This window comes from Lepisosteus platostomus, chromosome 10 (genome assembly GCF_059453375.1).
Source record: "Lepisosteus platostomus isolate fLepPlt1 chromosome 10, fLepPlt1.hap1, whole genome shotgun sequence".
Taxonomy (NCBI): Eukaryota; Metazoa; Chordata; class Actinopteri; order Semionotiformes; family Lepisosteidae; genus Lepisosteus; species Lepisosteus platostomus.
Genome location: NC_142620.1, coordinates 22,550,829 through 22,574,979, shown reverse-complemented (window position 1 = coordinate 22,574,979; position 24,151 = coordinate 22,550,829). Strand labels below are relative to the sequence as shown.

Below are 24,151 nucleotides of genomic sequence, written 5' to 3'. Positions count from 1 at the left end.
TTTCAGACATCAACAAAAGCTGCTTCTGTCTCAGCTGGAGCTTGAGTTTGGTGTGCTCAGTGAGATCTGGAGAGGGAGTCAACACTAAAAGTGCTGATTGACCAGAACTGACAAAAAATTATTCCAGGTGAAAAGGGATATGTTGTTTAAACAAGGAATCCGAAACTTAGGTCATGGTATTTATTTTGCGATGGATAATTATTAGATCTTGAAACAACCCCCTCACTCCTATTCACTATGCAATTCAATCCTGAACCACCAAGGTCAGAGCACAGGACATTCATTTGGGTCAGAGATGGAGGGAACAAAGCTTGGCGCTACAACTCAAAACGGGACATATGACTCAGATGTAGCATGCTGCTACTGTAGTATTTCAGAATGCATTTGTAAGTGGAGTTTGATGGACCTGATTCACATTCACCCTCTCGTTTGACTGCGAAACCCTGAGCATTGAGCACAGCTGTTTACCTTCACAGCCCATTAACATGCCAATAATGCTTTGGAATCCACAGCTTGCAGGGGCCCATTAACAGTGCTTTTGGTCACCATTGATTATTAAGCTCCACCATGTGACTGTTTTGTGTTGGAGAAACCAAAAGCTAAGGTGAATTGCAGTACAATCATTTCCCAGTCATACTGACCTCTTTTCTTTGCTAGTGACATCTCACTAGCAAAGAAAAGTGAGATGTCAACCAGTCATAAAACTTAGTTAAAATTAAACATTGTCTACAGATTACCAGTCCACAGTTTGACTTCTTAATTTCTCTGCTTTGTCGGCTATAGGGCGAGTTGTGATGGGCTTCTGAAGAAAGACATTGCACACTGACGTAACGTGGCCTAACTGTTCTTTATGGTGTTTTCCTGTTATCCTGTTGTAATTCGGTGAAGTCAAATTGGTGTGCAGCAGTGATTCTTGTGTAGGGGTGCGTCCAGGAAGCAGTAGTCTCAGAGCTTCTCTTTCCAAATGTTCGCATCATGGAGGTGTATAGTGTTTTGGGGAACATGGGGGGATTCCCTAGCAACTAAGTGTGATATGGGAGAGGTGTGGCTTTTCAGGGGACACAACTGTACCCAGGTTCCATGCTGATGCCTTCAGGAGAGGAATGAAACCTTAAGGCTTTCTCGGGATGCAAGAAGAAACAACATACAGTGTTCTGTGAAAATGCCCAGAACTGTTTAGCCTCAAATGAACTGCATTTTCAGAGCTGTGGAAATCATGAAAGCAGCTTTCATTAGGCGGCTTGTTTTGTACTTGTGCTTTTGGTCGTTGTATCTGTTTTGTGCTAAAGCACTGTTTTAACAGCTAGTCCAGCAATTCTATTGTTTCTGTCCTTCTCTCCCTTTAAGGGTGTCTGGTCCTGGTGCTTTGTGCTTAATTGTTTTTAAGATTTTGCTGTCAGGGCTGTGTTTAGAAATGAAACTTACAACTCGGAGTATTCTTTATTTTGATTAAAGGGCCTCTCATTTGTAGAGTCAAAGTTCACCCCGCCTGAAGTGTTGTTCAAAGATTGAGAACAATGGAGCTGTTGATAAGAGTTAATGAGTTGGTTTTCTTTCATTAGCTCTTAAGGTAATCCAAATAGCAAATAAATTAAAAATATAAGGGAATCAAATGAATAAATGAAAAATCATATTTGAGGATGACTGGTGAGTTAAAACCAGATCACCCCATGAGAAGACTTCCCTTGCCCTCTCACCAGGGGAATGAGTCTTCCTTCAGAGTGCGGATCACACATCTTAGGACATATCCTCGCAGGTCAGAGGCCATCAGGACTGTGGTACTTTTCAATGAAAAGCATGTTGTAGTGATTTTTTTGTTTTGCCCCAAGGCCATGCAGGATATAAACAGTTTTGTACCAGACCTTACAAGGCAGTAAAGTATCTTTACCCTGGTTTGGCTGATCAGGCTAGCTTTTCCATTTCCTGTCTGCTGGCCTTTCTTGGGGTTATATACCCACCATGAGAGAGAGAGACCCACCATGAGAGAGAGAGAGAGACCCACCATGAGAGAGAGAGAGAGACCCACCATGAGAGAGAGAGAGAGACCCACCATGAGAGAGAGAGAGAGACCCACCATGAGAGAGAGAGAGAGACCCACCATGAGAGAGAGAGAGAGACCCACCATGAGAGAGAGAGAGAGACCCACCATGAGAGAGAGAGAGAGACCCACCATGAGAGAGAGAGAGAGACCCACCATGAGAGAGAGAGAGAGACCCACCATGAGAGAGAGAGAGAGACCCACCATGAGAGAGAGAGAGAGACCCACCATGAGAGAGAGAGAGAGACCCACCATGAGAGAGAGAGAGAGACCCACCATGAGAGAGAGAGAGAGACCCACCATGAGAGAGAGAGAGAGACCCACCATGAGAGAGAGAGAGAGACCCACCATGAGAGAGAGAGAGAGACCCACCATGAGAGAGAGAGAGAGACCCACCATGAGAGAGAGAGAGAGACCCACCATGAGAGAGAGAGAGACCCACCATGAGAGAGAGAGAGACCCACCATGAGAGAGAGAGAGAGACCCACCATGAGAGAGAGAGAGAGAGAGAGAGAGAGAGAGAGAGAGATTTCATCTCTTTCCCTGGCATCTGGAAACCACCAGATATTCCAGGGCTTCTTAAGTTCCGAATGTCTCTGCACCTGCAAGAAGTGATAAAATGGTTTAGTTAAGGTTTATTGGTTCAGTATATACCTCCTCTGTTTGGCTTAAGCTGCTGACAATTAAAAAATCAAGACACGGAAGACCTCCTGGATTCTGAATCTCCATGTCTGGGGCGTGGAGTATGACTGCTTCATGGCAAGAGTTGTGTGCACAGCAAGACACAGCAGGATGTGCTCCTCATGCAAACAGCAGCTCTACGAGACCTATTTACACCAGCATCCTTCCCCTGCGTGTGAAGTGTTTTAAAACTGGAGTGAACACAGTAGCTGTTCTTAGATAGTCTTAGATACACAGTACAGGGAGATGAACAGTGTTTGCATAGTGATGACCATTCCAAATGGACATCAGTCATGGTTTTGCTTCAGTTATTCAGGCTCATTGGGTTTTAGACTGCTGCTGTGTGCTTTGTTACTTCTGAGTTTTCCAATCCTATCAAAGATTCAGGTATCTCATTTATGATGTTGACACCATTGTTGCACATGCTTTTGAGTGCTGTTGCCTTTGGAGAAGTTAATTGCTGAAAAGCTCAGATGTTCAGAATTCAAGCTGATTTTATAAGATAACATGAAGCATGAAACCAAAAAGCCCATTGGCTGGAACTGACACAGGAGCAGGGTGAAAGCAGGACATTTCTTTTGAGATGAAATATTACTAATAATGTAATTTTGTTATTTAAATTAAGGTGATGGGTGGGACAGTGGTGTGAGTGTACATATCTGCAATTGTGTGTATTTCTTTTGATGGACTGACGTCCTGTCCAGAGTGTATCCTGCCTATATTGGATAAAGCAGTTAAACAATGGATGGATGGAAAATAAAGTGATATCTAGATCTATGAATTAGTTATATAGCAAACATTTCAGAGTGTCTCATGCAATCTAGGGGGTGTGAACTAAGCCTCATTGATTGTACTAACGGTACCACCTCGGTTTTATATCTCCCCAAACGTATGGAGCAAGCTCAGGGTGACTGACATGCAGTGAGAGGGTTTTGAACCAGCAATCTCCTAGTTACAATTCTTCAACCTTTTATGGACAGTTGGAACTTGAAAAAGTCTTCAAACTCTGAATCTGAGCTTGTGGTCTGGCAAGACTGCAAAGGCCATATGACTACAGAATGGATGTGGTCACTGGCCAGATGTGCCACTAAATAAACTGAACCTCGGACATATTCAGGGGGAGCACTCTGCAAAGTTTTTTTTTCTGTGAATGGAAAAATGCTTTTTGAGTTTCAGCACACTTTTTGTCAATGATTTTGTGGGTCATAGCTTGTAGCAGAATTATTATTCTATGACTTATCATGCTTGCAAAATGTACAAAACTGAGAATTTTATGTATCTAATAAATATATATCCAACTTTTATACACCAGTCACTTGACATACAATATATTCAACATCGGTGCAGAGAGAACTGTTGGGATATCTAACTCCCACTGCCTGTAAATATTGTTGTACAACAATGAAAACTATAAAAAAAGTTACTTTTGTGTTAAAGGAAACAGTATTTTAGCACAGCTTGTTTTTTTACACAAAAAAAATCAGGCCATAATGGGTTAATCACTGGGGTTGCCTAGCTCTCTGTGGTCTGTGTGTATAGTTCCCAGTTTGCAGGAATAAACCTGTCTATGTCTCTCTCATCTCTTGGCAGACATTCACAGCCTGGTGCAACTCCCACCTGCGGAAGGCCGGGACGCAGATTGAGAACATCGAGGAGGATTTCCGGGACGGGCTGAAGCTGATGCTGCTTCTGGAAGTCATTTCAGGTATCGAATTTCCACCACCCTTGCCGACGTTGGCAGAAAATTGTGAGTCTTAAGACCCAAGCTCTCGGAATCCAGTTTTTATTTGTCACCTAGCGTTCCCCCAAAAAGTGGCAAACGAGCTGAGCACCACCTGAGGTAGATTAATGGGTCAGGGCTCTCTCAGTGACTCCCAGGACTTCCTCAGCATCTGAAGACTTGCAGTGACATTACTGGCGCCCCTCTAGTCAGCTGTCCCTCTCCTGCCAGGTGCTATAGAGCTTGCAGTGTGTGAAAAGGAGGTTTGCGTAGGCAACTTTCTCTTCCTGCAGCTACAGGAATTGTTGCCAGACAGTCAAGTCATACAACAACAGGGAAGGTATATAACAAAAAAAAAAACTGGCAACTTCAGATTTGAAAGGGTGGGTGGTGTATCAAGTAGAGTTTTTTTTAAAAAACCTTTCTCCTGCAGTATTTTGTTTGAAGGCGACAAGGTGATGGCTTTTTTATCAATCAATGCCAGGAACACAGTTTGTTGCAGGAAAAATGTGAAATTAATGGAAGTAAATCCATTTTGTACCTAAGATTTATGGTTATGATTTCATATCCTATACACAGGACATGGTGTTCTTTGTGCCTAAATCAATTAGAGCAACATTTCCCTTGTTAGGAAAGCTGTTACAGGGTTATGTAATAAGGCCAGTGAAATAAATCAGACCAGTGACCCACAAGCTGGTTAACTTTATGAACATCTGTCTTTTGCTCTCCTAAAATTGAGCAGTCAAAGGTCAAATTAAATGGAGAATGAAACCATATGGAAAAAGTTAAAACCAAAATACTTGCATGTCAGTTTCTACCAATTATCATCAGTAATGTTTCTCAGAAGATGGTGCTTCAAAGACCAGATTTAGTGGCTGTATAAACATACAGCTATCTCTAGATTTAATCAACAATGATAAACAAGCAGCATGCTCATCAAAACTCAACCATTGACCCTCAGGGAAGAGTTGGACTTTTTACCAATGTTTCTCAGTGGCGACAGTGTAATTCAGTATATCAGTTTGATTGAAGGTGTTGTTTTGGCTTCATGGGGATTATTTTCAGTACACAGTAAATGAATAAATAAAACACTGTGTCTTGTTTGATATCGGAGCTGTTTTGGATGCTGGATGTTTGTGAATTGAAAGGGAGATTGTGTGAATGATAAAGGGCAATAGGATGTGCTCTTCAGCTGGACTCTTGCTATGGTAAAGGTATACATGAAGTGAGATAGATATCCCTAGCCCAGAAAGCCACATCTAAGGAAAATCAGAGGTTGCTCTGACTCTACAGGGACAGGATTTGCCATATTCCTGACTATCCCTTATTTTTACTAGTGGCACATGATGTCCATTTAAACCTTTTTTTGTGGTTGTGTAGCTTTAATAAACCTAAAAGACAGTTAATTACAAAGAAGTACCCTTCTGTTATACAAGTTTTGCCCATATCCCTGTTTTGTTTTTAATTTAAATTTGACAAATTAAAGCTGGAAAATGACACCCACTGCTCCTCCGCCCTCCTCCCAAGTTTCATATTTAACTGTTTTATTCCTACCGTTACTTAATGCTGAGTTTCCCCAATCCCGCTCCTGGAAGCTCACATTCCTGCTGAGCTTAATTACCTAATTAAAGCCTTATTTTAATTAGCTAGTTGCTTGTGTGGAATATTTGCAAGTTTTTTCTACTCTGAGGTTTGTAGTTTTGACTTCTGAAATGTGTTGGGGGAAAAACACCTACTCACATCTAGAAGAGCTGGAAACAGCTCACACTAAATCTATTGTTAAGTCAGTTAAGGGTACAGTTGTGTACCTGAGAGCTTTGTTGGAAAACCAGCAGGTGTGTGGGACTCCAGGACTAGGATTGGGAGCCCCTGGTGTAATACTCTTCATTAGACATGTTTGCCTCTAATATAACAAGAGTTCCTCTGACATGATTTCGTTTTGCTAAGAAAACATCCTGTGGATTTGAAATCTCCTTTACTCATTAAAAAGATTCCTGGATGGAAATGACACATTTTCTTTTTTGTTAGGAGTGCAGAGATCACAGGGGCAGGGAATTATAGAAAACAGAAGCAGAAAAAAACGTGGAAGACATATTTTAAATTTTATTTAGAGACTCACTGTTGTGGGAAATTCTTCATCAGAGGAGCAGGATTCAGTTTTATTGAGCTCAATAAGTCCAACAACACCCGCTGGTTTCACAGTCTGAGTGCTTGTCCTGTTCTTTGATATGTAATTACTCTGTCTTGCTCTAGGTTTTGTCCATTGATATGCAGCAGACATTGTTCTGCTTTGTCCTGTTTGTGGGTGTTGTTCCCATCTTTTATTATGTTGTGTTAAATCACTGGGGCTGCTAAAGCAAGTCAGCTTTATGGCATCTTAGCATCATTTTTGTTGAAGGCTAAATTAGCAGACCCCAGCAACACCTCACACAATGTGCTTAAGTGGTGATATTGTGATGCTGGATAAGTGAGATGTACAGTATACATGTCCCACTTCACTCACTGCTCTCCTATTTTTTTTTCTTTGCGTACAGGAGAGCGCCTGGCCAAACCAGAGAGAGGGAAGATGCGAGTTCACAAGATCTCCAACGTTAACAAGGCCTTGGACTTCATTGCCAGCAAAGGAGTTAAACTGGTGTCGATTGGAGCAGAGGGTAGGTTTGTGCACTGCTGCGGTCACTGTCTGGCCAAGGAGAGGATGTCCTGCTTCAACAGCTGTCAGATAAAATTTCACAGAAAAAAACATTTGCTTTTTCACCTCCCCATGTCCAGAACTGCTTCCTCAAGAGAATATGCTAATGTCGATTTTACTGGCATAAAAAGACCCATTAGAGATGGAGACTGATTCATGACGAGCTTCTTATCCATTTGCTCAAAGCAATGGGTTAGAGCACAATGGCATTAACAGCTGCTGCTGCAGTCATCTGGCGGTATCTCAGATTGGCAATTTATCAAGGGGACACGACAGAATAAGCTTCACGGTAATGTGCAGGAAGAAATAGTGTTTGAGCCAGGAATCTGCTATTCCTTAGCCACTGGTCTGGTATGCAGTCAATTTGTTGTACACTTTTCATTACCAGCATTTCAAAACCAGTCTTTCGTCACCAGAGGCAATTCATCACCAGCTTCTCATTATCGGCATTTCATAAGCAGCTGGTCTTCACTGGCAAAATTTCTCCTCCTGTTTCATAACACTACGGCCTCACTTCCGACTCCCCCCCCCCCCCCCTTCTCCACTGTCCAGATGAAATCTGTAGAAAGGGAAAAACTTATCCTTGTCCGTCTCCACCTTTCCTGCGACAGGCGGAAAGCTGGTGTGAGGTGTCTCTTCCCATAATGTTCATTGTTTACCATACACCAAACATGTGAGGACAATTTTGCTTTTATAGGTGCCGGGGCTTTGGAGACGCCCTGTATCGGCAGTGTGCCAACTCTGCGCACACGTACAGTAATTAAGCTCCTAAACTCGGACGACCCTGGTCTAAATTTGCCTAAGGTCACAAGTGAAATGCCTGATGGCTTGTCAGCTGCTCCTGCAGTATGGCTTTTATTTAATTGATATGATTGAAGGCTTTTTCGTCTCGGAGTGCACCAGCAATCAATTCCATGGACCTGGACTTTTTGTCATTGTTCTGTATCTTTGGCAGATGTCTTTATCCAAGTCAACTCGCAATTGTATGGGGTTAACAAAATCAGTGTGCAAAATTAGGGTTAGGTATTAAATATTACAGTATTGATACTTTTACAAGAAAAAAATTAAAACAATTAAATTGACAATTACAGAGGAACATTTTACAGTGGCTTGATGACATTTAAAATCTCCAGTCTAAATGATCAGCATTAAAGATCAGTCATGCACAATGTAGTACAAATTGCAGCAGTGCAGTTATTCACCTTAGCAAGGAGATGGAAGGCAGATGCATTGCTTAAAAAATTCCCCTCTTTTGGGATAAAATATATGTATTACCTGTATGTTTACCTATAAGGTGTGACTGATAGTCCAAGGGCCACTGAAGTAAAATATTGCCCAGTGTCAGAATATCTTTTTATTTCAGTCCTTGACAAAAAAAAACAAATCTTAGGTGCATGTTTCCTAACAGGCTACTAAAACTTTTGGGGACTGAAATGAAACTGAAAACTGGATGCAAACAATTTTCATGTACAAACTTGGCTTAACTTCTGTTTTCATTCCACTTTAAGTGAAAGTTTTCCAAATTACCAATGCAAAAAGACTCTGCTGTTTTCTCTCCATTTCGTCAGGTGTCCTGTGTTTATCGGGATTGTTTGAATGAATGGGACACTTGCTGTATTAATGACAATAAGTATTTTCCGACTTGTGAAGAAAGTACAAGACCATTAATCACGTGCTTTGCAATACTCTATCTTACTGTATTTACTGCACTGGATCTTGCAGGAAAGTCTTGGCCTGATGACAGTATCTCTCATCAAGAAATTCATCTGTTCACAGGCCAGCTTATGAAAGGGCAACAATATGACACTGTGTGTTTCCTCTCCACATTTTGGATTAGAAGATCTCTTCAAAGTCAGTTGAGCAAGCTTTCATCCTAGGAAATGCTGTCATTGCTTATTTCTGGAGTTCTGTAGAAATCTATGGAGTTGCAGAAATAAGCACTTTCCCTCTGTGTCTCCGATTGATTCTGTTGAAGATTTCTGTCCTAGGTTGGAGGAGTTCTTAGTATACATAGTGTCAGATAAGAGACATATTACACGTCATGAATTGTGTTGTTAAAAAAGTGTGAATGACACTTGTTGGATGTGAAGGGTGTCGCGCTTGTTTGCATCTGTATTTAATGGAGTTTCTTTGTGAAGTGCCGACAGGCTCCAGGCAGGAATTAACATGGCACCTGGGTTCAGACCCTGCTGTCAGTATTCCCCAAGTGGATTTGTGGCTGATAGGGTTATTGGGATTAAAGCCACGAGCCCAGATTTGCTAATTAACTGTTTGTGGGATCTGGCTGTGGGGGCTGAAGTGAAGGGGTTAATCTGTTCAACCTAGCCTCCATTAGCTTGCCCAGGCTCTGTTGGTTAATCTGGACCGAGGCCAGAATAAAGGGGACTAAGCCAGTGCCACATTCCAGACAGATTAGCGGATCTGCACCCCCCCCTCCCTTCCATACTGATGGCTTTTCTCCGACTGGGGGGGGAGACAGAAGAGGGTCCCCAGCGGCATGAGAAAGATTTGTTTCTGTTCACACAGTTCAGTGATCTGTTTTTTCTTTCATAATTCACGGTGTCTTATCAACTGTGCGTGTTGTAGAGTGGAGCATAATAAGAGCTATGGTGCTGGCCATAGGTGTGCTGCCTGGGGATGAAAAGGCCAGTTCTGTGTCAGTCTCTAGAGAACAATTTTCACTCGTGGTCCTGGAGGGCCACAGGCTACCAGATTTTATAGGTAATTTATAATACTCAATGAGTAAGAACCTGGAAACTGTGGTAATAGGCACCAAATAAGTGATTACTGGATTGCAAGAGTTGTAAGAATGAAAACGGAAGATGCAACAACCTTATGGGATCCTGTGTTATCTTGAATCTAAGAACATTTTTCTATTCATTTTCTAATTGCTTCATCCAATTCAGGGTTGCATGGAAGCTCGCCAAGCTGGAGACACAAGGCGGAGTAAAACATGAATAGAACATCAGTCCATCAGAGGACACACAGACATAGAGACACATGAAGTACAGTTGCTACTGTATATTCCTTTAAGAATAAGTGCATTTAACTTTGATGTGCTTTATTAGACTGAGAAAGGCTCTGCTTAAAAGATCTTTCTTTCTACTGTTTATTGTTGGCATCCCTTTGTACTTACTGTAAATTCAGTCTGCTATCCCAACTGCCAACACTAAAACTGTGCCACGCTAAATTGCAAAACAAATTGTTTTTTTTAACTTAACATAACTGCATCACTGTGTGTTCACCAGCCTATACATGTAATATGCACATAAATATTCTTTTTGACATAACTGGAGATGTGTGAAGTGTACTTGAAGTAAAATGTATGCATGCCAAATTACACTTGTAATTCCAATGTAATTTGTGCTCAGCAGTGAGGACGCCATCTCTAACATGTTTGATAGGCTTGACATTTTCAGATGTCATCTTGTCTCTTCCTGTCCTAAAGAAACTGTCACCTGTTCTGAAATATTCTTTCCTACACTGCTAAGGAAATGCGTAAAGCAGGTTAAGCCTTGCAGATTTAGCTCAGGGCAGAAGTCTTGCAGAAAGAGAAGGGTTTTAAATGAAACAGAACAGAGCTGTGATTGAAAGGTGGAAAGAACTGAGGTTTAAATGTAGTAACTTGGGTGGGTTACTTTGTTCTTTACCTACAGTAAATAAACCCAGCTGTTAATAAAATTTAGATCAGTTGTGCATCCCCCATAAGATTAGAGATAAGAAATGAAGAACTAATTTAAGAGCAAATGCCTCCATTCTAGATGCCAGAACTTATAGGAGACCTGATTGTTGGTGATACTGGGTCTCTTAAATCAGTGTGAACTCTTACAGTAGGAAAAAAAAGTTCAATTTAGACTACACTGTGCAATGCAGTGTAGTGTGTTCAGTTAATCAGATTCACAATGCTGGGCAGCAATCAGGCCAATAGGTTCAGTGCTAAGAAGGCAGCAGTGAGTATTATGTGGTAAGAGATACAAATAGTTTTTTTCTCTGATTATATTCAGTGAATTTCCTTGATCAATCAACTATTTGACCTAAAGTATAATTAAGTAAAATAACTTTTTGGTGGATTTGTTTTCTATTTTTAATCTTGTAGAGTGGAAAATGTAGAAAAGCCAAACGCGAATCATCAACTGAAAATATAACAGGCCAGAAGAGTGGCGCAGTGTTCAGCATTGCTGCCTCAGAGCTGTGGACCCTGGGTTCAGTTCCTGGGATGCTATCTGTTTGGAGCTTTTTTGCATAAGTTTCCTTTGGGTCCCCTGGTTTTCTACCAGTCCAAAAACATGTTGGCCCTGGGTGTCTGTGTTTGCGTCTGTCTGCCCTACGATGGACTAGCATCCTGTCCAGGGTGTACCACGCTTGTCAGGGTAGGCTCCAGCTCCCCTGTGACCCTGAACTGGAAGAGCCATTTAGCAACTGGACTGATGAAAATATCAGTTCAGTTTATTTGTCATATGCACAAGAGCAATGAAATGAAATGCTTTGTATGTATGCTCCTTTACAAAGACATTAAAGCACTCGCCAAAAACATAAACGCAGTAAAGCAGCAGCAACAACAACAAGTTAAATAACGTGAGAAAAAAAACACATCAGTGTGAGACAGTGGCAGGCTCACACTAATGTGTTTTTTTTCTCACACTGCTTGTATGGTTGAATGTGTCATTGCTTCCACTTATTCAATTATTTTTTATTTGAAAAAGGTTTGATATCTTCAGTTTTTGTTTCCTCATTTTATGGCTCTGTGTCTGATGATCACTTTTCTTGAATACATACAAAAGTGCATTTACCAAAAAATGTGCAACCTGCTTTTGGGGGAAAATAAATAATTGGCACTAACAGCTCTGACCACTTAGACAGCACTTCCAGCTTTGCAAAGTACATCCGTACAAAAATGAAAGAAGGCCTTTGGAAGTGTCTGCTCATATTGTGGCTTCTGTTATTGTGAACAGATGATTAGCACACAAATGTGGAGCTTGGGTGGAGAATTTCCTTGTTGAAACCGATTTCATTTGAAAAGCTGGGACTGCTAATAAATTACTGGGAACAAATGGTCTAACTCTGTCCAAACAAAATAAAAGAGAAAAATGCACACAAAGAGCTCTGTACTTTATCACGGCCCTGCAGCTGTGGCCTAGAACTTCTGCTTCTCTCTGGCGTTCTTTATAATGATGCAAAACTCCACTTTATAGAACCACGCATTTTCCTCTGTGGGGTGGTTTAATACACTGTCATGCGGAAATTTGCACTTTACTTTTTTTCTCCCCCACACAGAGATTGTGGATGGCAATGCCAAGATGACCTTGGGAATGATCTGGACCATCATCCTCCGGTTCGCCATTCAAGACATCTCTGTGGAAGGTAAAGCCTTACTTTGCCCCTCTAGAGCTGTCACATCTTGTCGACTTGGCTGTGGAGGGCATTTTGAGTCAGTACTGGTACAGTTGGTCATTGCTTCTCCACTAGAACATTTAATCAGATATTCATTCAGTGATATGTGTAGCAAATCTTGTGGAAATACCTGTCCAATCACTCTAGAATGTGGATAGGTTCATACTGGGGCAAAGATGCGAGAAGAGCTGACTTGACTAGGCAGAACAATTATTTCCAAACAAAAATGTCAAACCAGATGTTGATTATGTGCTGTCCTGACTGGTTGGGAGCTCTTGAGGTGAGATTTCGTGTGTGGGTTGAGCTCTGTGCTCCTGTGACAGTTCGGGATTCACAGCTGGCTCCGTGTCACATGGGACACCAGGGGGATGAGTCAGCCAGCGCTCTCTCAGCTCCTGGTGAAACAGTGGTTTCCCAGGCACCTGCAGGCTAATGGTGATGCCAGAGAGGAATTTGTCTCTCGTCCAATCAGTCCGGAACATCCTGTATGTCGCTGCAGAGCTTGTGGCGAGTCACAGGATGAATGGCTTAACTGGTGGGTGAGTCAGAGGAGTCTGTCTGCTCTTCCTCAATCTCCACATGTAGGTACTGGAATCACTGCTGTTAGCCAAGACTTATGTAGTCTGTTTAAAACAGGCTGGAGTTACAGTATATTAATAAGGTTATTTTTAGAAGAATTGATTATAGAACTGGTGTAATGAATCATCATGCATATTTGCCTGATTCTAAAATATGGAAAAACAGATATTCCTGAAGAATTGAATTGAAAAACCCATCATGACCAAAAGCTTTTACTGCAAAATGGAGTGTTATTGTCAGATGTATTAGAGACTTTATCTTGCAGATCTACTGCCGAATGAAATTTAAATGTCATTACTTGACATTTAACTACTTGACTAGTCTTTATACCCGATTGATTTTCTTATACACAGTATATAATTTTTTTTTTATTTCTTACATTTACTGGAACTTTTGCTTTTAGAGATGCAAAAATGTCTAGGGAAGTGTCATGTTGCCTAGACATTTGATGAAGAAAAATGGGGGATTTTTAAACCAGCGTTTGGAGGAAGTGTGGCCTTCTGTGCTACACTGTGTTCAACTGTCCTTTGGGGTGTTAAGGGTAAGGGCACTTGATCCACAGAGAACACGAGCCAGTTGAAAAGCTTTTGGACCATGTATTTAGAAAAAGGCAGCTACTGTGTTTCAGCAAAAAATACTGCAGCAGTGTGTTTGGGGGGGAAAAAGGAAACTCATACTAGATTTTTGAGCCGGTAGCTGCGTTGGCAGTGGCAGGACATGTAAAGGTTAATCCCACATTGAAAAGTAGAATGAAAGAACAGTGTTTCAGGTGTGAAATATGTCCTGTGAATATCACGGGGTGTGGTAATGATGCAATTAGTGTTAGTATAAAGAGTAAATGCTTCCTCGGGTTTGTGTAGTAGAAAGTTAATTTCACACTTGTAGAAGGCTTAATACTGCATCTTTTTTCTATAGTTCAGTGTGGAACTACACTTAATTTGCTCCTAGATGCTTTTGTTTTTCTTTTATGTAAAAACCTCAAACCAGTTGTCCATTAGCTTGGCTCCAGTTCTTTAATTCTTCCACCAGCTCATCATTTGCTTTCCACACTTGGTTCTATGCTGTGTATAGAGTTAGGTGGGACTGGTTGAGATGCAGCTGGTTCACATGTGCCCAGAAGACTCTAGCCCAATTTGGAAGTGCATTTAAAACCCAGAACAAGAGGCACTTCTTTACAGAAGGGGTTGTGGGATTCTCGAACAAGCTTCCCTGCCATGTTGTGAAGCTGATACTCTGGCTTCTTTCAAGAAGCAGCTGGATGAGAACCTTGGATCAATTAACTAATAACGACCAAGCAAGCTACAGTAGGTGGGCCAGTGTCCTCCTCTTGTTTGTGATCTGTATTGTGAGAATTTAAGACGAGTGTCAAAGTTCAGGACACTCCTCAAAGCTCAGGAGCTCCTCAAACTCTGAACTATTCTCGATACAGAGTGTGTTCTGTGTCCGTGTCTGATGTCCAGCACAATTTGCCCCTCTTCACAGAGACGTCTGCCAAGGAGGGACTGCTGCTGTGGTGCCAGAGGAAGACAGCACCCTACAAGAACGTCAACATCCAGAACTTTCACATCAGGTGAGGTCATCTTAAGGTGATTCAGCACCACACTCTTCACACCTTACTGGGATACAGTACATCTCCACAAACTTTCACTCTATCTGTAACTTGAGCCCTTGCCTGCGTTCACCAAAACCTAAGTCTTAAGGTACTGTTGGTCTCATTTATGGGCTTCTAAGGGAGACTTTCAAAGTGGACACATCAGTGGCCAGCAATGTGGTCAATAGAAGGGCGATTTAATTATATTTTGAGCCTCATTTAGCAGAAAACTGGAGGTCACTGATGTTATACCATTTCCTGTCCCACAGTGAGAACACTCTCACAACTAACCACAGTGCTGTAGATTTCTAGCAGGTAACCCAAAATGGACACTGAATTAGAATTGAACAATTCTGAACATAGAATTGCTATTCTCAGATTTTGGATGCTAAAACAAATGGAATTTCTGAGTAGGTGAAAAGTGCTTTTCTTTTTCACTTTTGCATTTGTTTGCAAAATTCTGATTGTAAAATCACTCAGACAGCCAGATCAGGAAATTCAACATGAATAAGATGATAAATATCTTGACACAGCTGACAGAGTTTACTCTGTAAGAACTTTGTGTGGCTGTACCTGCTGCAATACCTATTGTTTGCTGCACTGTATCACACTCTGAATGTCTTGTGTCATCCTTCTATTAAGAGGCCAGACGTCCATGTCTAAATGTTAAATGCGGTGCAGATACAAATGTGTTTCTTTATGATTTTGGATTTCATTGTACGAAGCCGTGACCGAATATGGTTTAAAAACCTGTTTTAACTGCTGGTCCTCAAGGAGCTGTGTTACAGGGTCGGAGAGATAGTAACAGTTGCAGATGAGATGGACTTCAAAGTTATTTTTTTTCTTGTTTGTGAGCCCTGTGTGTGGGCATACCATGTTTTTCTAATAAAATAAGTCAACTGTCAAGCAAACCCCTGACAATTCTGGTGGGTTAATTTATTCATAGGAACTTGGGGACCGTGTTAATTCGCCTTGCTTTTATGTTAATAAAGTGCTGTGAAAATGGATATGTGGCGAGTTCATGGCCTTAAAATCATTTTAAGTTCCCATACATATTAATGGAGGTTTTTCTGAACTGACTGGGTGGTACTTTTTTTTTCTGGAAAGGAATATTAAAGTGACTACCTGGGTTGTGCCCTTTTGAGTTGGAGAGTTAGATCTTATTTTCTGACATTGAACACAGAAGGTTTCTGAACCTACTGGTGCTTTGAAGATGAAGTTAGTGCTTCCGTTATCTGTCAAAGAAGCTGCTGGAGTTTTCTTTTTCTGCTTTTCCTGATGCAACACACCTCCTTGCTTGTAACAGACGCCTGTTTTGTCAGGTGATCCTGTGGATTCTCAGGCCAAAGAATAAATGTCGACAACAGTGCCAGTATAGGTGACCTCAGAATCTCTGTAAGGAATTAAGGTCTTCAATGTGCATTGACTGCACCAAACAAGCCCTGGAAAGTGAAGGCACACTCCCCAGGTTATACAGTGCATTTTGTAAAAGTCGTTGCTGATGATGGGTCTTTCTGTGCCCAGTTACTTTTCCATTAGCACTCCCTAAATTTGGAAACTCCATTTACTAACAGGCATGGCTTAACTTATCTATGCAGCACTCGTACCGTAAGGTGGACAATGAGTGTGGATGCTTTCCTGTGAAAAGGGAATTTCTCACCTACGATGTTGCAAGCTAGCAAACACCCTGCAAGTCTGTAAGGGTTATAGCCACACAGAAAGACCAGACTGGCTTTTTACTACCTACTCAATTGTGGCGGTACTCAACCAATTATGAGCTGTTGCTTGGGAAATTCCACTCACAGTGGGCTGGTGAAATAACCTGTGCTCCAAAAATAATTTTTTACAGGCTGAGCCATTAGCAACCTGCCCTACAGATGGGTCTGTTGAAGACCCCTAGATGCAGCCGTGATTCGTTCCCAATACTTTTTTTGGGACCCCCCACTGTTTAAGTTCTTCTCTTTATTTGGTTTGGAGGTATTTACAAGGTGTGCTCCCTTAATGGGTATGTAAAATGAGATCTTGGAGTATTTCCCGTGGGGAAAAGGGAACTGTAAAACGGTAACAGGCTTTTCCAGTAATGTAGCAAATCTGAGCTCCAGGTTGCTCACTAACTGGCTATCCTCTTGGCTCTGTCTTTCTCTCCACAGCTGGAAAGATGGATTGGGATTCTGTGCTCTCATTCATCGACATCGTCCTGAGCTCATTGACTATGGAAAACTTCGCAAGGTGAGAGCAAAAATGAACCGATTTAGGGCCAAAAGTAGGAGACTTTTCCTTACACAGAAATGATGGGTGTTTTGTTCAGATTGCCCAGTCATATTGTGGAAGCTGATTTTCTGCAGTGGTTCTGGGTTTGTGACGCTCTGAGGCTGATTAACTGCTGGCCACAAAGCCAAAAGAGCCCCTGTCATTTATAAGCTTTGTTAGGTCTCTGTATTTTGTCAGGGTTGGATCAGAATAGAAAAAGATTCACTATGCTTTAAAGTTTATCACACTACATATCAAATATCTTAGAGCTGCAGGGGAATATCCTGATTTCAGTCCTCACCCACGCTGAAGTGTCGGGTCTCTGTCTGCCGAGCTTCCAGTTGCTGCAAATCTGTTTCTTTGCTCTCAGGAGAAGCATTTTGTGTCTCTATTAAGCCAGCGGTGGGGGAGACGAACACTGAGTAACCCGCAAGCACCAAGCACTTCATTATACAAGCACTCCACGGGGGGGAGGACTGATGGCTGTAGTTAATGAAAGAGCTTTTTTTATAGGGAGAAAATCGTTCAAAAAATGACTACCTTCTAAAAGTGATACAGCACTACTAAGTTAAAGCGCTGTGGCCTTTAACGTTTTATACAGCAGACTTTTGAGATCACAGGACTTTGGAAATGAGAAAGGACCTGTACCTTTGACATAATCAACACAATGTTGGTTGTTCATTCCTGAGTGGAATAATCCTAGCTTTTCAGAAGTATGAATTAAACTTTTCAATTAAGTATTAAATTAAGATTTCTTTTGCCTTTTATCTCTTATCTTTTATAATGTTTTAATAAATGCAATACAATCAAACATTGAAGTGGTAGTTGTATTTTTGGCAACATAGGTTTAACGAAAAAAAAAAAACGTTTTTTTGGACCTTTTCACGAAAATGGATAGTTGATTGTGGTCAGTAAGTCTAACTGTTTTTTTTGTTTTAGTGCTGTTCAGCTTCTTTGAAAATGCATATAGACTTCCTTAATATTGCCGTTTACCACTATTATTAGCGAGGAGAATCTGCTGCCTGTTCTTCTTGTGTCCTGCCCTGTTCAGGCTCATCTCACTGTCTCCCCCACAGGATGATCCAATGACCAACCTGAACACGGCCTTCGATGTGGCGGAGAAGTACCTGGACATTCCCAAGATGCTGGATGCTGAGGGTGAGAAGCAGGGATGATGTTTAGGGGGCTTGGGTTGGGTCAGGGCCCATGTGACTGACATACAATAATAACAGTGAATTATTTTTTTTTTGTCAGTTGATCTGACAGATCTGGTCAGATCTTGGAAAGTCTGGCCATGTCTATGAAGTAAATTGGTGAATCTAAATTCATTTATGCTGTGTGTGCCCTGTGATTGCTGTGTCCCTTTCCACCTTGTGCCCTATCCTTCTAGGACAGGCTTCATATAGTCATGGGCTTCATCAGGACTAGGCGGGTTTCTTATAAAAGACGGATGTGCCAACACTTAAACAGGTCAGGGCTCCCAAGTGGCTGCTAAAGGAGCTTGTCACTGAGTGCTGGTTGGGCTCTGGTGGACTGGGAAATAAGAAAAAAAACATTGAACCTGAATCACGTCATTAGCTGACTGTGACCGTGATTTCCCAAATGTCGTAGCATAATTGGCTGAGCACCGCCAGGGGAGATCTCGAGCTAGTTGCCTAAGCCTGTCCTAACTCCTGACAAACGCGCAGCCCTTGTGATCTCCTGGGCACCTGCAGGCTCTCAGTGATGTCAGAGAGACACACTTCCATCTGATGCCAGCACTCAGATGAGTCACTGGGAGCCTTTGACATGTCAAAAGATGAATGGCTCTTTGGGAGGGCACGTTGGAGGTGCGCTTTCCATTTTCATTCTGAAAGCAGAGATATAAAGACACAATTTGGTGAGCAAAATAACTGACAGTGGTGAATGTTTCTAATGTTTCTTACGTTTCTTCAACTTCAACAGTTCAGAAACTAGACCATGCACAAAATACGTTATGGAATGAGGAAGCACCAGAATAAGAGTTTTAAAAAAATTGACACTGAAACATCCTCATCAGGGTTCTGCAAGAGCAGCATAGTGTCAAAGCCAAAACCAAATTCTGAAATATACTATACCCAATCTACTCTCGTTCTTCCATTCTGATTTTAATTTGAAATCTTTTTCTTTTCTTGTCCCTGAGGTCTCCCATTAAATATAGATTTTGATTTCAAGGGAACCTATAGAGGCAGTAGATTAGTAGACACTTTCTTGTGTTAAACAGTGCTGCAGTTGGACTTCTATGAAAATAGAATAAATATAAAAATAAATTAAAATGCAAAATACACTTCAGATAATTGCATTTTGAGACTTTATTACTTCCCTTGTGGATGTTTTCCAGACCAGGATGATCCACCTAAGTATGCAAAACTGACTTTATTTATCAACATGAAATTGTGCTTGTCCTACAGACTGCTGTAGATCTTTTTTTCAAAGAACCATTGATTTTTGCTAATGCAATTACAGTAAACAAATTTCATTGGCTTAAACTTGGCCCTTGTTTTTCAGATTTAAGTTTCCATGTCCACTTTAATGGGGAAGCTGTGTAATCTCAATTATTCGTGCGGTGGCAAAATGGAACAGTCTATCTTGGGGGTTCTGTTGAACAGAGACAGCTAGGAAACTGTTTTCTTTGGAGACAAATTATTTTTTGCCAGGGTTCATTTTGCCAGTATAGAAAAGTGGCAGTTCACCAATGTGTCCAGACAAAAGGAAGCAGAATTCAAGTTGATCTGTGGTGATCAAGATGTTCTTTTTCTTAAACCAAAATAGGTTAATTTCCTTTCTCTCCCTTCTGCTCTCTGTTTTGGATTAACCCTGGTTTTTGTTTCCAGCCAGCTCTCGTGTGTCACAAGCAAGCTGGGGGTACTGAGAATCGGTCCATGTCCTCTGATCTCAGTCCATCTTGGGACAGGTTAGATATGAACAGCTAGGAGGTGACCCTGGGTTTTTCCATGCCTTCTATCGATGCCACATGTCAAGAGAAGAATGGCATGAGGCATTCAGTCCCCAGCATATATCTTAAGCATACCTATGTGACCTCCAGCAGAAATTGAATTCCTGCTGTTCACTGTTCAGTATTTCCATTATCAATCTTTCAGGTTCTTACTTTCAGCCATTAAATCTGATTAATTTCTTAAAACAAGCAGAACCAAACAGGGCACAGAGCACAAGTGCTGTGGAAAAGGACAGGTGATGATGATGCATTTACATAACCGATACTCATTTTGTGGTATTACAGAAGACATGCTGCCAAATGATGCCCTTGACGGGTCAGCCTGGCTGTTGATTCCAGGCTGGCCTTGATGTGATAGATGAAACGTCTAGCTAATTTAAAATACTTGCCTCAAACCTTCACCCCACCCTACCCCCTCCCTTCCCTCCTTTTTCTCCACAGACATTGTTGGCACAGCCCGCCCTGATGAGAAGGCCATCATGACCTACGTCTCTAGCTTCTACCACGCCTTCTCGGGCGCCCAGAAGGTATCCCAGGATGCACATTTCCTCCTTCCCCCACCCTGACAGAACCTGGTTTTGCCTCTGTCTCTTTAACAGTCTGTTTTCTCCCTCCAGCTCACAGCTCCTCCCCCTTCGGGACACTCTCTGCTTCTGTTAGCATGGGCCTTTTCACCAACTTGCATGATGGGATTACTCAACTGTCACACCAGTGGGATAAGCAATCTCCAGTCTGACCCCTGTCCTTGATTTCTCTACATTCTGTTCTTCACTCTGTTATTCTGGGCCCACTGCTTTTGGCAGGTGGATCGAATTTGACTGGACGTGATCTAAACAGCCATGCCAGAGTTTTTACACGCAGTCTTGTTATGCTTGCAAGTGGATGTATGAGTAGATGAACACATGCAGTTGTTTCTGTGCTGGAATGGACCAATTCAGAACAATCACAGCTCTCAAAAAGCATTTACTTAAGCCTTTTAATCATCAAATATATAAACAATATTGCAGGATGAGAGATTAATATTTCTAAAATTCACTTTCTTAAAACGTGACTTTTTTTTTCCTATACAGTACGAGTTTGGGTGTTTTTTGTCTGAAGGAGTGCCACATTCAAAAGATTTTCTTGCCAGAAGAATTTCATCTTCTATAGCCAAGATTGTCATTCATCATCAGATGAGAACAGGATTGAGTGATGGGAATTTTTTTGCTGCAAAAATGCTGAGGAGATTGCAGATAAGAGTGCCGAGATAATAAATAAAATCATCAGTAAAAAAAAAGTTTTCTTGTTGTTGAAGGAAAAGCATTTAAAAAACTGCTTTGTCAACGATCTGTTGCTCCCAGTTGGCAGATGGGATTTTCTGAAATGCTGACACTTGATTTAAATTGTATCCATATATCTTGCTAGGTTCATTCTTTCTGAACAGAAGGTGGAACTTTGATTCCTGCCTTGTGAAACCGAGTTGAACCTTGAAAAATTCCAAGATCAGATGTGAAGTTCAGATCTTCACAAGGTTCTGCCCACTTCTGATAGTGCAAGACTGCATAAATCAGACCGACAACCCACAGAGTGGCTTTATAAAGGATTCAGGGCTGACATCATCCCAAGTCTTAAACTGCACATCTGGAAAACAGCAACTGGAGGAGTGCAGTGTGGTACACAGATGCAACAGTATTAGAACTTAAGATGGAATAATGGAATGGTCACCTTAGAGCCCATGAAGTACTGCAAATATTTGTCGATCTCGGTTTATTTATTTTAAGGAGGAGGATTTTCCTTTTAAGAAAAGCATTTCTTAGGAGTTACTGGCTTTTAATTTGGTTTTGAATTTAACAAGTGGTTTTCTGGGTACCGTACTGTGTTGAGAAGGATAAACACTCGATGCCACAATTACGTTTTTCTGTTCGAACTGCAGGGTTTCTATAAGCGTGGTGTGGCTGTGATTTAAATGGGATGTTTCAAGGTTGCTTGCTTATGCTTTAGATTGTGTTTTAGGCGAGATGACTCCTGACTATAAGTGATCTATTTTAATGATGAGGTCAGCACATATCACCTGTGTATTAAACTCTAAAATGGCTCACTGCAAAATTCACTTTCTGAAGGAAGAAATTCACTGAATCCGGCCAGCCAGCCTGTGGCACGCCACCCTTTGACCTGGAGACTGCTCGGATTTCCACTCCCTCCCTGGTTTTGTGGTCGTTTGCTGCCTTTCTCTTTGCACTCTTTTACTCTGCGCGTTTTTCTTTCTCTCTTTTCTCTCCCTCTCTTTCCTGCGCAGATATCATTAGCACGCTGAGGCCAGACGAGAAGGCCATCATGACCTATGTGTCTTGTTACTACCACGCATTCTCAGGCAAACAGAAGGTGAGCCCCTTCCCACTCAACCCCCTCCTCCCCTTCCTCCACACCCAGGCCTGCACTCCTGGTCTTTTGAGGCAGAGCCTGGAGGGCGACACCACTCCAGCAAGCAGGGCTGACGGCTCTCTGTGCCCCATGCTGTGATTAGATGCAAGAATTGTCTGCCTGGCCTCGTTGGGGAATGTGAATGAGGAGGGCCACATTGTAGACAAGGCTCCCATTCCATAGCAGATTAGTCCTCTTCAGGTTTTCCGTAGATCCAGGCTGCTGTAGAAAACGAAGTGGGTTATCATGAATACCCAGTGGATTTAGTATTGTTTTAACTTCACATTTTGCCGTCTTCAGTGTCGCTTTCTTGAAACATATTTCACCCACTGTTTGCTTTGTAAGAGGCTCCAGTGCAGCAAAGCTAACATGGTTTGCCTGCGTCGCAATCAGTTTTTCAAGAGCATTGCTATCCTAACTTTTAACACTCACTCACACAACCCTTTGCTCACATTTTCAGTAGACCGTTTATTGGAGTCATTTCAATTTTTATAGACAATTGTTGGAGTAATTTCACTCTCATTGACAATTCACTAACAGGTGCATTCTATTGCTCTTAGCTATTTCTTGCCAAGGCCAGGCTTGTTAGTAACTCCAGATGGTCCTATTTTCAGTCAGAAAAGTTTGGAAAGAAGGCTGATCGTGTTACACTTATTTTTTTTATGAGGAGTTTTTTTTCCATTGTAAATATAGAAATGTATTAAAAGATAAATAATACCAATGAATCAGTCTGCGAAATTCCTAATTTCTTTAACCTTGCCAGTTTTTGAAGAATAACATAGTTTTTCGTTAATGCTGGGTGTTTTCTCCTAAATGGAGTCTGGTGATTTCCTGTGGTATTTCCTGTCTGAGACCTTGAGTTTCACACCTCTGATTTCCTGACCTGCTACTGCTGTATTAAAGGCCCTCTTGGCCTCTAAACAAAGAGGCCCTGTATGATGATTGTACAATGTGTCATGTACCACATCTGTCAGCATTTACAGCACAGTATCTTTCCTTGCCACAACAATATGGTGGTTTTGAAAATGCGAGCAGTAATTACTCAAGTATGTAGAAAATGCCTTGATCTTGCATGATCGAGCAGGTTCGGTGACTCAGTTTTAGCAGAGTGGTTTGGAGACAGAATAGTTGAAACAGTCCAAAGCATGGTATATTCCCCAATTTCTGATGACTGTAAGGTAGTAGCAGATCAGGCTTTTCCTCCGTGTGCTATTTTATGGGTAAAGAAAGCTGATGTGAACTTGCCAGAGGGATGACTGTTGTAACTGGGACATGATTGAAGGCGTTTGCTCACCTCTTGTCAATTCAGACAACCTCAAGGGCATGCACGCAGTGGTTGGCAAACAAAATACCAGCAAGATGAGACTTTCAGGCCATTAGAAGATGCTGATCCCGTGGCATTTCTCCATGGAATCATCTAGCAGCTGTAGTGACAAGCCAGCCCCCCACCATAAGTGCTGTTCTCTTTTTGGTCTATGGGTGAAAAGTCCAAAATTAATTTCTGTTAATCTCAAAAGTATTGCCCCTCTTTGCTCTGGCAAGCCTGAATTAGTTCAGGGGCGCAAGATTACTTGGCTAATAATTGGGCTAGTCGCAAAATTAATTGAGTGCCTTCTAAGTGTAATTATAGTAGTTAACATCTTTGCAAGGTCCCTCAGTCAGGTCATGAATTTCAAGCAAACGTTCAATCATGAAGACCAAGGATATTTCAAAAGAACATGGTGAGAAAGTTGTAAAAATGCATAGGTCTGGAGAATGGAATACAGTACATGTGTTTAGTAGACACTGAATGTCCCTTTGAACATGATGGAGTTGATAAATGGGTGGATTGTACC

At 41.6% G+C, this 24,151-nt stretch overlaps 1 protein-coding gene across 5 annotated transcripts in view; it reads left to right on the top strand.

Annotated features, from left to right (window-relative positions):
- Positions 1–24,151, top strand: part of actn1 (actinin, alpha 1) — a 67,293-nt gene that overhangs the window by 24,212 nt on the left and 18,930 nt on the right. For 3 of the 5 annotated variants that reach the window (XM_088648823.1, XM_088648825.1, XM_088648821.1), the window contains exons 2-8: positions 4,310–4,424; positions 6,974–7,093; positions 12,406–12,492; positions 14,584–14,671; positions 16,843–16,921; positions 18,019–18,100; positions 20,358–20,443. In XM_088648823.1, coding sequence (XP_088504949.1) covers positions 4,310–4,424; positions 6,974–7,093; positions 12,406–12,492; positions 14,584–14,671; positions 16,843–16,921; positions 18,019–18,100; positions 20,358–20,443 — 657 coding nt within the window. Of the gene's footprint in view, positions 1–4,309; positions 4,425–6,973; positions 7,094–12,405; positions 12,493–14,583; positions 14,672–16,842; positions 16,922–18,018; positions 18,101–20,357; positions 20,444–22,191; positions 22,278–24,151 lie in introns of all 5 variants that reach the window. The other 2 variants (XM_088648824.1, XM_088648822.1) reach the window with 1 other exon arrangement.